The sequence below is a fragment of the Scedosporium apiospermum genome, assembly GCF_000732125.1.
Source record: "Scedosporium apiospermum strain IHEM 14462 chromosome Unknown SEQ_SAPIO_0091, whole genome shotgun sequence".
Classification (NCBI taxonomy): domain Eukaryota; kingdom Fungi; phylum Ascomycota; class Sordariomycetes; order Microascales; family Microascaceae; genus Scedosporium; species Scedosporium apiospermum.
The window spans coordinates 400,009-413,058 of NW_015971792.1; the positions used below are offsets into that span (position 1 = coordinate 400,009).

A 13,050-nucleotide genomic window follows, 5' to 3' on the forward strand; every position below is an offset into this window, starting at 1 on the left:
CAAGCTCTGCTGCGCTTGGCTGCATCTCACGATGATCCTTTCAAGATCGTCCCTTCCGTCCCTCCATCGCCAATGATCTCCCTTCTCAGCATCGAAACAATCCTATCATTAAACGAACCCCAACCTTTCCAAACATCAAGCGCAAACAAACAATTCAATCAATCAATTAACAATCACATATGCGTCGGTGTCATGATTGCTTGCACCTACAGGTTTCCTCTCTCGTCACGTGATGATTCTTGGGTCGCGGATGCCAAGATCCCATGCGAATGAGGCTGGTCAAAAAGCAAAGGCTGGATGGTTGGACTTAATCTCGTCGGCGGCAAATCCGCCATCATCCTACTTCGTATGTCCTGAGGAGTCCCTGCCTTGTCCTACCATTTTAAATCCAGCCCGGTATACCGGTTCCATTCCACCTCTTTGAATTTTCCCGTGAAGCTCTGCAGCTCAACGACCGCTTCACCCCAGCCGGTCTTGGCGACGCGCAATCAACCTCTTGTGTGGCGAACCTCACCCAAACCAAGCGAACAAGCACCACCGACAACACAATCTACTCTCAAAGATAAAGCTGCGCCGTCGCAGGCTTCCCCCCCAAAATACTACCTGCCAGCGATGACGACGGCGCGAGACGAGCGAAACCATCAGGAATGGTACGGCTTCGACACGGGCCCTCCACCGGGCGCCAACGCAGCCCCTCCGCCAGGTTACTACCAGAACCAGCCGCCAGCATACCAGCAGCAACCGTATCCGACCCAGAGGCCGCAATGGGTGCCAGTCACGCAGGTCCGGAGGCCGAGGCGGAAGTGGTCGCGGACGAACTCGGTTCTTCGACAGATATCCACGGTGTTACCGATCGTCATGATTATCCTCATAAGCTACCTGTATATCCGGGCGCATTATCGGATGCCGATGGATTTCCCTGCCGATAACATCATTTGGGTGCCGTTGTATACTGTTCTTCCTTTGGTAGGTTTTTAAAAGAAACGCTCTAAAAAATGTGGGGAAAGGGTGGAAGAGCTAACTCGGGAGGTTCCAGTCGTTCGCGAACCTAGTGTGGTCGGTTGTCATCATCGCCGTCGCTAGAAGAGCAGAGCACAGAGGGAAGCCCATGCCGGCGATGCTGCAGTTTGGGGTTGAGCTGGTTCTCGCGGTCGGTGCCATGGTGTGTTTTGCCGTTATGGTGTGGTATTTGCAGAAGACGTGGGACGATTATTCGCTGGTGTCTTCTACGCATTCTCTTGGATGGCTGCTCGGTTTGCAGATGTGAGTTGCCTCTTCTCTCTCTGTTTTTCCCCCTCTTTTTTTTCTCTCTCTCTCTCTCTCTCTCTCTCTCTCTCTTCCTTCTTATTCCTGCTTGCTGTTCGCTGTTCTGAGTTGTGGGCTCTGGCCCTCTCTCGAGGAATTCGGATGTTTGAAGCTGACTAGGGCACAATAGGATTGCTAGCACAGCGCTATGCGTCATTGCTGGGCTGAAGATGAAGAATGAGCGCAAAGAGAGGGCGCAGCAGGAAGAGAGTTATGTTATCCGGTAGTAAGAGGTATCGTACCTCGTCATGGGACGAGGATCTACGCCGTGTTCCCCGGTCGATCCGTGGTTACAAAGACAGGATGTAATATTTTACTAGTATAAAGTGCGATGTGTTTGTTTCACTGTTCTTCTTTTTTCCTTTCCCTTTTTCTCACGTCCAGATGAAGCTATCGTTTTCAGGGTTTGTTATCATAGTCGGGTTTTCAGTGTCCTTTTGGTTGTCATGGCCGGCCATTTTTTTATTCCTTGGTTGGTTATACGAGCTTCTCCAGAAGAATGGAAGAGAATAGAAGAATACCCCTGGGATGGAGAAATTTCTTTCAAGCGGAATTCCGCGCTTTGGACATATTTCATTGAGAGAGAGTTTAATAACACGCAAACGAATCTGGTTTCTCTTGCACCTTACAACAAGTTTTAAATCTGCTTGCCGGGTGACCACATGGGACAAGGGCGGGTACCCGCGAGTTTGGGTTTCGAGTAAGACCTTTTGGCTGCAGTGGAGATGAAGGGGCGGGGAGGGCGTTTGACTTGGCGCTTTGGTGGTAGGAGGTGTTATACTACGAAGTGTCAATGGGGAGGGTGCTAGGGGGGTTTGAGGCACTGGAACTTGGAAGGGATGGTGAGGTCATAGAGAACACGGACGGTAATGGACGAACGCATGAAAATGCGAGGCTGTGCCCTTCGTCTTGGCGATCCGAGAGTCCCGGCCGAGGGCTGGAGATCTTCTTGGGGGATCTCCTCGAGGGGAGATCATGGAGAGGATTTTTGGCATTCTTCTTCGGACGCCGCCTCTATTACCACCTTGAAGAATCCTCTGTCCTCTGTCTGCCCAGACCCGGGTTTCCTGACACTCCTGTCCTCTTTCCCAAGATTCTACGAAGTACCCTAATTGGCAATTCAGCTTTGTAATGAAGCTGTCAAAAAGGTTTTAAGCCTCATGCCTTATTCGGAGAATGGTTCGGTCTCATCACCCCTTTCGGAGAGCCCCGATTCAATGTTCCATCGAGCTGAACCATTCCCCCCTTTGCCCTTGATCGAGAGTCGGCAAGAGCTACCGAGGAGCCTGGACCCAAGAAGAAAAAGAAAGACAAAGAAAATGATAGACTGTAACTCAACATGGATCTTCTTCGTCTGAGTCGGGTTCAATTGATTATCAGGGAGTGTGCAGTAAGCGGGGACGAGACGGATGGCGTCTCAAGACGAGCCAGGGTGGGGATCTGTTCCCCCGCTATGGATCACCGCGGCTCTTTCTCCGTCTTTCTTCTCGGGGCCGGAGGAATTTGAAGAGAAGAGAAAGGCCGAGGGAAGCGAATCGTTTGGCCTAGCGTAGATCTCCATGGGTTCCGGATGAACTGATGTTTGTTCATAGCAGAAGATGGGAGAAGTTGACGGCCAATTATGCGACTCGCGATTCTGCAAAACATCTTGAGAAAGGGCATCGCGGAACCACGAGGAGACCAGAAATGCGACCGAAGCGCCACCAAATCCAACGAGCCGCTGAGATCATTGGTGAGGAAGCATCAAAGAGCTCCGTGATGAACGAGAATAGAACGCTAGTAGTGCAGCTGCAGCGCGGTTGGCGCCTTGCTCCCGCTTCACTAGGCCCTGTGGGCCACTGAATTTGTGCAGATGTGGCGTGTCGGACTGTGGCTTTTAGTGGGTGCGTTAGTGGGTGCGTTAGTGGGTTTAATGTCCTTTAGCGCCCTCTGTCAAAACCCCAGTGTGGAGGAAAGGTCCTCTTTTGCTCCTCAACGTCTCTCGTCGTAGATTGATGGAACTCCTCTTGGCCCCAAAGCGCAATCGGCAATTGCAACTAAGATTTTAAGATTTGCAGAGAGCAAATATGATTGTCTTCTCCTTTCCTTTTTTCCCTTCCTCACGGAAATCAACGGCTCGCCCAAGGAGCCCCTGTCTTGGCGTGAGTTTCATCTGATGGCACCTGCGAGCCTGTGAAACAGCGTTTGGATCCTCAGATTTGCAGCAGGGTACTGTGGGGGCATGAAGTTACTGTAGAGTGACACTTTCTAGAGTATATTTTGCTGGAATTATATGTACTAGTACCTTAGACGTCTCGAACAACCTTAAACGCCTAGGCTCGCCCTGGACAATGCAAGGCAAATGAGCTGCGATTACTAAAGCATTTTTGTCTTGACAGCAAGTGCAGCCAGACGCTCTCCATCAATGACTCTATTCGCATCAACGCATTGTCGAACCCACTTTAGGCGCCCAGGAACATGCTGAAATTTTGCGCCAGATCCAATACAGTCCTCTTCTCTGCATCTATCTCGCGACCGTCATCGTGCGATGAATTTAGGCGGAACGTGAAAAGAGCGTCTACGCTTTTTTCCCCCCTCTCTCTTCCGAAGCCCAGCCACCACCATACGTCCTGATTCCAATCAGTAATTTCTCGGTAAATCTTCCGAGCTCGGAGTGGCATTGGCCCCTCGGCCTGCAAGGTACCAGCATCCAACCCGATGCAACAGAGAAAGTGGTGTACCTCAGAGTCCCTCGTGCTCTCTTTCACACATTTTGCACAGAACATGTACATCATAGCCGCGAGAAAAAGCGAGGCCCCACGTCCACCGGAATCTTATCCTTTAAAAGTTACAGATCGCGCAAGGGTCTCCCCGCCCACTGCAACTAAAAAACGCAGGAACCAGGGGGCGTGAGCTCCAAGACGGTCTCGACCGCTTCACACCCACCACCCCCTCTTGATCAGCGAGCTGTAAGAACTAATGGACCTGGGGTGCCATTCTCCTGGTTCTCTTGGCTCTCTTCGCTATGTAAGTTGTGTCATAATGCCGGGAGGAAAAGCCAGGCCTCGCTCGTGGGTCGCACGCCCCTCTTTTTCCCTCGCCCCCTTGAGAAAGAAAGGGTTTCTGGTACCACACCACTCCGCATCGAGAAGGTGGTAGCATTTCCCCGAGCTCTGACGTCGAAGCTCTCGCTTTCCATTGCCTCCAAAGGACGGATAACCAATGACTTCACGAACCTCGTTCTCCTCCTCCTCTGTAAGAACGAGGTTGGTCCCCGCTCCCAAGGGGGGTGTCCGCTTGGCTCGCCAGGGTCCTGCCGACCATCCGTACTCTTACAGACCCATGCCCGGCCCTCCCCGTCGTATTAGTGAATCGTGTAGTCTAAAACTTTAGTCGGACGCTCTTCTGCTCTTCGTATATCAACGGACGGAACCCTCTGCAGGACGCTTCGTCTCTTCTCTCTTTTTGGACTCTTCTTTTCTATCACGAAACTATTCCTTCGTGGTTGAGTCTGGTAAAGCTTACGATGCAGTGATTTTGCATTCGTGCTTCTTTTTCTTCATTCCTTCTTTTTTTTTCTATTCGTTTCTTTTCACTCATTTACAACAAACGTACCGGTTGAACCGATTCACTTCATACGCTCCCTCAGAGACCAAAACCACTCTCCAGGGAACCTCCATTTCTTCACAAACTATCCACAGCTCTGAGAGCTCTTTCTTTTTTTACTTCTCCCTCGACACGTACCTGAAGACGAAGCCCGACACGATGAAGACGTCGACGTTGATCCTTACACTGCTCGCCTCCTCCGGGGCCGTCCAGGCGCTTGCGGTTGGCAGGCCTTCTGCTGAGAAACGGGAGGAGGTGGAGATTGTTGTGCCTGCTTTCATTGCGAGGAGGCATCGGGATGCCGGCAACTTTGGTGGCTTTAGTGGCTTTGGTGGGCGAGGCGGGTTTGGAGGCGGAAGGGGTGCGGGCGGTGCGGGTGCTGGTGCTGGTGTTGGTGCTGGCCAGGCGAATAATGCCGCGCAGGGTCAGCAAGGTCAGGAACAGACCCAGGGTGAGGCCCAGGATGCCGACCAGAATCAAGGTCAAGATGGTCAGGGACAGACTCAGGGCGAGGGTCAAGGTCAGGATCAGGGCCAGGATCGAGGAAAGGATCTAGGCCAGGGACAAGAACAAGGACAAGACCAGACCCAAGGTCAGGATCAGGCTCAAGGCCAGGATCAGACCCAGGGTCAAGATCAAACTCAGGGTCAAGATCAGACTCAGGGTCAGGATCAGACTCAGGACCAGGGTCAGGACCAAGGTCAAGGAAAAGATCTGGAACAAGATCAAACCCAAGACCAAGGCCAGGGCCAGAATCAGAACCAGACAGAAGAACAAGGCAAAGACCAAACCCAGGATGAAGGCCAAGAGAAGACTGCCGATGAGACCCAGGAGCAGGGTCAGGACGAAACCCAAGATCAAGGCCAAGAACAGGAACAAGATCCCTCACAGGATCAAGAGCAGGATCAAGATCAAGGCCAGGACCAAGCTGAAGGCCAAGATCAGGAGCAAACCCCGGAGATCATCAACGGTGGTCGAGGAAACCTGACTACCCCCGCCCCCAGCAACCGAGGCGGTACTACCGGCCAGGGAAATCGAGGCAACAGCAATGGTGGCAAGGTCACTCAGTCTAACCGAGGCAACAGGGGCGGTCAAACCCAGGGTGGTCGTGGCCAGACCGGAAACACCGGCAACACTGGTGGCAATACCGGAGCTGGTCGAAACACTGGCAACACCGGCGCTGGTCGGGGCAACACCGGCAACACTGGCAATACTGGCGGCGGACGAGGTGGTAACACTGGTAACACCGGTAACACTGGCAACACTGGCGGCGGACGAGGCGGTAACACTGGCAACACTGGTAATACCGGCGCCGGGCGAGGAAATGGCAATACCGGCAACAACGGCGGAGCCAACAACGGCGGCAACAATGGTAACAACAATGGCAATAATAATGGCAACAACAACAACGGGAACAACAACGGCGGTAACAACAATAATAACAATAACAACAACAACCGCAACTGCGTGAACCCGCAAAACATCCAAGCCAACAGCGCCCGCACCGGTCAGGAACCCGGCACCGAAGGCGTCGGCGACGGCCAAAGCCCGGCCTCGACGTAAGTTCCTTCTCCCACCTTTCTCTTCCCCATAACCCCATGCATGCATCCACTAACCTCTTCCTTTACAGCGACGACGCCAACTTCATCAACTTCTGCACCGGCCAAACCCTCACCAACGGCAACCAAATCACCTCTGGCTCCTGCAACCCTATCCCCATGGGCCAAATCCCCGCCCGCGACAACATGATCTCCACAATCATCACCTTCCCCCTCCCCGGAGACACCATCCGCGCCAACAGCGACTTCACCATCTCCTTCCAATCCAACCACCTCCAGGCCGGCTCCTTCACGAACCCCACCGTCACATACTATTCCTCCCCGCAGGAACTCGCGCGTAACGGCGACATCATCGGACACGCCCACATCACGATCCAGGATATCGGTAGTCTGAGGAGCACGACACCTCCGGATCCGAGGCAGTTTGCTTTCTTCAAGGGCGTGAATGATCCCGTTGATGCGAATGGGTTGTTGTCCGCTACTGTCCCCGGCGGTCTGCCGGCTGGTGCGTATAGGGCTTGCACGATGGTTAGTTCGTCGAACCATCAGCCTGTTTTGATGCCGGTTGCGCAGAGGGGTGCGCAGGATGATTGTGTCAAGTTTGAGGTTGTGAATGGTGGTAATGCCAATAATGGGAACAATAACAACAACAACAATGGAGGAAACAACAATAACAACGGGGGAAACAACGCCGGCAATAACGGTGGTCGTGGCCGTGGCCGTAACCGGGCTCGCCAGTAAATAAGCCACATCTGTCCCAAGCCTGACTGACAATTGAACACTTGGATGGGTGTGTCGGCCCTTGAGGCCATCGAGAGTGGTCCGCGGGGATTATTCGTTGTTTGTACATTATCCTTTTCTCTTCGACGACGCTTTATTTCACGAATTCTTTTTTTTCCTTTTCAAACATAGCATGATGCGGTATGTAGTCAATACCAGTTCAAGCCCACACCCAATCTTCAACATGACACTTGGTGAGATCAGGCCGTGATTATCGTACATGTTTTTAAAGTACCGACTATAAATGCTCCCCAAAAGAGGTGCCAAATACGTACACAGAATGGTAAAATACGCGATCATGGACTTCAAGGACCCAACTTCATGCCATCCTCCCCATCCTCCCCGCCCTCGATAGGTCCAACCACAATAATAACAGGCTTGTCAGGAGCGGCCTCTCCTCCTTCCTCGGGCTCATCGGGGACAACATCATCACCACCGTCTGGGACGTCAGGAGCAACATCGTCGCCATCAGCGGGTACATCGGGCTTGACCTCACCACCCTCCTCAGGCTCCTCTGGGACGACTTCGCCGGGCTCTTCCTCTACGGGCTCAGCTTCACACTCTTCATCCTCATCCTCGACTGGGGGTTCGGGGGCGGGTTCTGCGGGAGCGGGTTCCTCGGGCTCAGCTTCACATTCGTCGTCATCGGCGGCGGGAGGTTCTTCAGGCTTGGGCTCTTCCTCAACTGGTTCCTCGGGCTCAGGTGCTGGCTCTTCAACAGGCTCTTCCGGCTCGGGTTCGGGTTCCTCAACTGGTTCCTCGGGTTCAGGTGCAGGCTCTTCCACTGGTTCCTCAGGCTCAGGTTCAGGCTCCTCCACTGGCTCCTCGGGAACAACCTCAACAGGCTCCTCGCCGTTGTTCTCCTTGGGGACGGGGGCGAAGCTAGCACAAGCGACGCGAGTGCCGTTATTGTTGTGGATGACGATGGACTTGTCACCGAAGAAAGCGTCGCTAGCTGGGTTTAGAGAGGTGAAGAGATCATGGAAGCTACGCTCATTAGTTAGAAGGGAAATGTAAGAAAAGGAGCAGAAAAGAAACGAAAAGAGTGGGAGAAAGCTCACCTGTACGAATCGCTCGTACCCTCAATCGTACCGTGCTTCCCAGAAAGATCGCCAACCTCGCAAGTCTCGGGCCAATCGCCATCGCAGGGGGGTTCCTGCGTCCGACCGAAAGGATCAAGGTGGCTACCGGTGCCGGCGCAGTCACCGTCCTCGGGGACAGGGAACTCGTGAAGGTGGTAATCTGCGCATTCCAGTTAGCAGACCTTCCTTTTTTTTTTTTTTTACCTCCATAAGAAAAAGGGAGAAACATACTGTAAGGGCCATCAGTTTCGGAAAGGCCAGAAACGTCAATATGGAAGGTCACGCCGATTCCGAAGGCATCCGAACCGGCAAGAACACGGCCAGTGATGGTGCCCTCGAAGTTGGCAATGTACCGGGCATCGACGGGGCTGTCTGTGACGATGGCGGCGTTGTGTTCTGTACTTGTCTGGGCGAGAGCGCCGACGGCCGCGAGAATGACGGCGACCTCGAAGGAGTGCATCTTTACCCTTTTTTGTTTCTCTATAATTACCTCTAGTACTTTAGAAGGAAAGAGGAAAGGAATAGAGGAGTGCGCCTAAAGAATGACGGGGAAGCTCTTCGTGGCGACAAGAGCGGAAACAGTCTGAGATACGATGAACCGAGAGGGGAGGAGATATATACACACGATCTCGCCCAGGGAACTCGGAAAGGAGGATACGATTAGGGCCACTCTATTCTCCATTCGTTCTTCCGCCCTCCATTCTTAATCTCGGGACGGGCATCCTCCTCTGGCCGCGGTGCAGCTGTGCAGATGCACCACCCACTAGGTTCCCGAGCAAAGAGAGTTCACGAGGGAAGAATCTGTTCCTCGATGCCCCCCTTTCAATATACTGTAAGTGCCAAGTTATTACGCCGCATCTTGGCTTTCTGTAATCAAATCAAATCTACAAGTGGGCGGTGTATGTCGTCTTACATCCGCCGAGTGCTCGGGACCCTCGGCGTCTGTCCTTCCACCCAATCTCTTAAGCTTTTCTTCTCTACCTTTTCCCTCATCCCTCGTATCTCCACAAACGCCGGAACGAAAGGACTCCATAACTTAGTTTCGTCTCCATATTGTCTAAGAGGGGGGCGAATCAATAGATTTTAACCCCTGTTCACGGGTCTGGTTAAATTCCCTTGCAATATCCACGGTTTATATGATTCGGTGTCCGGTTCCGCGGCCGAAAAAGTGGGCTTTCCTGATCCGGTAGAATCGGGAGATCCAAAGAGTGGAAAATGCGGAGATGGATTGGTTTTTAACCTTGTTTCTTTTTCTTTGCTTTTCTATTCGATATGGGCGGAAGACGGAAATGCGTGATGGCATCAACGCCAAGGCCGAGCGGATGGCGGTGATGTGTTGGTTCGAACTTTGGGGGATTTCAATTCTGGCCATTAATTGACAAGAAATTCTAATATGCAGCTCAAGAGGGCAATCGCGAAGAGAATCAGGCCTTTGAGATGGAGTGGCTGTGGTGCTTCTCAAGACTCCAGCAACCACCGCTGGAAATCCGCAGCACACCCGACGCCAAGGAATACCAAAACGCACTGCATCCAATCGGCAGTGTAACACGAGCGTATCACCAAACCATGCTTAGCAGACAGGAGCTCGACGTTGCTTTGATATCACCCATTCAAAATCCCAATCGATGAGGGAGGGGGACATGCTGTCGTTTACCGAGTGCCCTGCCACGTTCATATTAAAGATCCGGTCGAATGACGTGAAACACCCTCTCATGTCGACTGAGTTGGTCATGTCAGGTCTCACCGATTGCGTGCTCTCGCTTTTGTAGCTCCAATGTTCCGCGAAACGAAACGAAAGCTGGCACACATCGCAGCCATGAGCCCACCACGTCTGCTCGCTAGAGTTTCTCGTCGAGGAGCACGCCAATCCATCTGTGGCCCCAAGGTGAGCGTTCGCAGGGCGGCGGGCGGCGGCACGAAGATGAGCCATCTTGGCATCGTATCTATGGATATTAATTGTACCTGCATCCTGGCAAATGTGGTGGTGCGCTTTCAGCCCCTCGAGCGAGCCACTCTGCCTAACGAGGAGCGAAGCCCACTACGGAATGCCGCTTTCGCATGGATGTTAAACTACTGATTTGGCTGTATATTGAGGTAGCATCTCAGACACTTGTCCGAATATGCCGAATTTATTATGTTTTTGAGGGGGGAAAGCTGGAGATCATCCCGAGAGACCCCAGTCTGATTGGGGATATTTCAAACATATGGGTATGGATTCGAACGGTTGTATGTTTCTAAGAGTCTTCATGAGTATTTGGCTGCATGAGGATAACTTCCGGGAGAGATGTGCTACATACGGGACATTGCGTCCCGGAGGCGCGGCCGAAAGCATGATGAAAGATGAGAGAGCGCGGCCGGCTTGATGTCCACCCTCATTTTCAGCTCGAGCCAGGCTCCACTCGTAGATTTAAACGGACTTCAAGGATCAGTCGATCGCAATCTCGGTCGACTGATTTTCGAGGAGGGAAGCACATTATGACCCGTCCGTAACCGAGAGCGTGATCCTTGGCCGATCCGTCTTCTCACCAACCTTTTCCGCTCTTCAACCCGGTTCCACCGATGAGATTGACATCATCAGTGTCCCCGTTGTATCTCTCGCTTTGCGTGTGTGTGTTTCTCTCGCCAGGTCCCTCTTCTCCCGAATACCTCAGCCCTCCCATCCTGCTCACCTACTACCCTCTCGCTTCTCCATCCCTCCTCACACGAAAGCCCTCCAACATAATCGCCCTCATCTCCTCCGAAACAAACACCAACTCTCTCCCACCAACAAGTCCTACCCTAACCTCCTCCTCCCCAACCCATAAAAACGCCTGATGCTCCCTCTCATCCAACACTACATCCTCCCACCTTTCCACCCCAACAACAAACGACATCCTACACCAAAGCCAATCCGCCTTGGCAGGGTTCGTATCCCCGAAAACCTGGCCCGCACGCGCATCGTACCGTTCTCCCGAGACAGTCACCTCGCTCACCGCTTCAGCCCCAATCTCGCCAACGGCTCTAGGCCCCACTACACATTCCGCGGAAACCATTCGTAGCCCCGCCTCCTCGAAGAGTTCCCGCGCCGCGGCCTCGAGAAGACTCTCGTGAGGGTCGACGCTGCCGCCGGGGATTTCCCAGAGGTGGGCGCCGACGTCAGTGGGGCTGCGTTGGAGGATGAGGAGTTGGCCGGAGGGGTTGAAGACGAGGGTGCTGGCGATGAAGTTGGTGATGGGGCGGGGGTAGAAGGGGTGGTTTTTGGATCGGAGGATAGGGAGTGGATCGAGGAAGGGAGAGAGGGAGGACGGGACGGTGAAGAGGCGAGGCGGTGAAGCCATTGGGATGTTGTTGTCTCTGTTCCTCGGTATGTTTGTGTGTTTGTGTATGTTTGTGTGACTTGGTTGTTTGTGGCGTTCGCGGGAGAAGTAAGTGTTTGCTATCTCCCCCAGTGAGAGTCCAAGGTGAGTGAGCTCTACTGCATCCGCCGTTCACTCCTCGTTCTCTCCGTCTTGTTTCGAACCCTTTTATCCCCCCATTATCTGGGTGCCTGGAAAAGAACGCAGATGCCTAGATGTCGACCGCCCACCTGCGCCTCGCGGGACAGGCAAACAGGAAGAGGAAGAATAATCCCAATCGACACCATTCAGAGTTGTATCAAGAATTTATTCGGGTCGGGAAGTGAGCGTCCGTGGTAGGCAGCCGTATTTCTTGCCGAGCGCCCTGTAAGACCGGACGGTTCTGCTCCGAGCCTGCATGGACAAAACAGAGATCCATAGGCTTTTCACTGAACCTCCGCGGGAGAAACGAGGACATACTTGGCATATTTTTCTCCCCTCCCCCTTCAACCGCGCAGGTTGTTGTTCACATCGTTTCGAGTGATCAGTTGTTGAACATTGCTCACCTGCCGTGATGGTCCAAGTCTGTAACTCCATGCTCAATATGCTCCATCCACACCCAGTTATCACCAAACATTAGCAGATGACTCCAATGTAAAAGGTTATGTCAGCTCCATATTCTCTGTCTATCTTATGCGCTCCTTCTCACACGGCAATGTCTGAGACAGCCCACCAAACGGATGCCAAATCCCACGTTAACGGCAACCATCGCTCGACAAGCAAGAATCAGGGTTGGTTGGGAAAGTCACCACTCTCGGCCTCTTACAGACCAAGAACCAGGGTAAACAGACACGTCGCCCAAATTTGAATCCCCTCGGAAGGTCCACAGCCCAGCCGCCTTTGCTGCTGTCTGTTTACTCACCGCCCTCGCCGTGGACAACTGTCGCAGTTCTCTCAACGCCCCTTCGTCTGCTACTTTCTGTTACACAGGCAAGCAAGAGTTTAATTCTCACCCCATCACCAATATCGATGGTGCCAGGGCTGACATAAGTCCAGGGCGACGCCTCTCACAAACATTCCCATAAAAAGGAACACCTCTGCCCGCCATCGCTCGACCGAAAACTTACTCCCTTATCATACCACAGCTTGGGGTGCCCTAGTACACGGCTGACAGCTTTTAGCTGGAACAGGTTTGTCTACCCTCTCCGAAAAGGCGCAACACTCGAGGGGGCCTACTAACAACTCTTAGGAGGCGGGCGGGTTGGGCACCGTCGGACTCCAAGCCGCCCTGGCTCAAGGTTCGAAGACCTGCAGGTGCACAGCCTCCAATACTTACAGCCAACGCGACCGGCTTAGACGAGCACGGTAGACCACCCAGATGACGAGCCATGACGATTTTCGGAAACATCTCACAGGCGATCTCGG

General features: G+C 53.1%; 3 protein-coding genes and 1 pseudogene across 3 annotated transcripts; 2 read left to right on the forward strand and 2 right to left on the reverse strand.

Annotated features, from left to right (window-relative positions):
* Positions 1-612: 612 nt before the first annotated feature.
* Positions 613-1,532, forward strand: SAPIO_CDS4325 (uncharacterized protein; the record flags this gene model as incomplete). Its single annotated transcript, XM_016786901.1, has 3 exons — positions 613-966; positions 1,037-1,263; positions 1,436-1,532. The coding sequence occupies 3 exons, from the start codon at positions 613-615 to the stop codon at positions 1,530-1,532; spliced, it is 678 nt and encodes a 225-aa protein (XP_016643503.1).
* A 3,517-nt stretch (positions 1,533-5,049) lies between these two features.
* On the forward strand, positions 5,050-7,190 carry SAPIO_CDS4326 ([Skp1-protein]-hydroxyproline N-acetylglucosaminyltransferase; the record flags this gene model as incomplete). Its single annotated transcript, XM_016786902.1, has 2 exons — positions 5,050-6,449; positions 6,521-7,190. The coding sequence occupies 2 exons, from the start codon at positions 5,050-5,052 to the stop codon at positions 7,188-7,190; spliced, it is 2,070 nt and encodes a 689-aa protein (XP_016643504.1).
* A 344-nt stretch (positions 7,191-7,534) lies between these two features.
* Positions 7,535-8,771, reverse strand: SAPIO_CDS4327 (uncharacterized protein; the record flags this gene model as incomplete). Its single annotated transcript, XM_016786903.1, has 3 exons — positions 7,535-8,216; positions 8,291-8,471; positions 8,543-8,771. 3 exons carry the CDS (start codon positions 8,769-8,771, stop codon positions 7,535-7,537), a joined length of 1,092 nt encoding a protein of 363 aa, XP_016643505.1.
* A 2,212-nt stretch (positions 8,772-10,983) lies between these two features.
* On the reverse strand, positions 10,984-11,628 carry SAPIO_CDS4328 (annotated as a pseudogene; the record flags this gene model as incomplete).
* Positions 11,629-13,050: the final 1,422 nt, after the last annotated feature.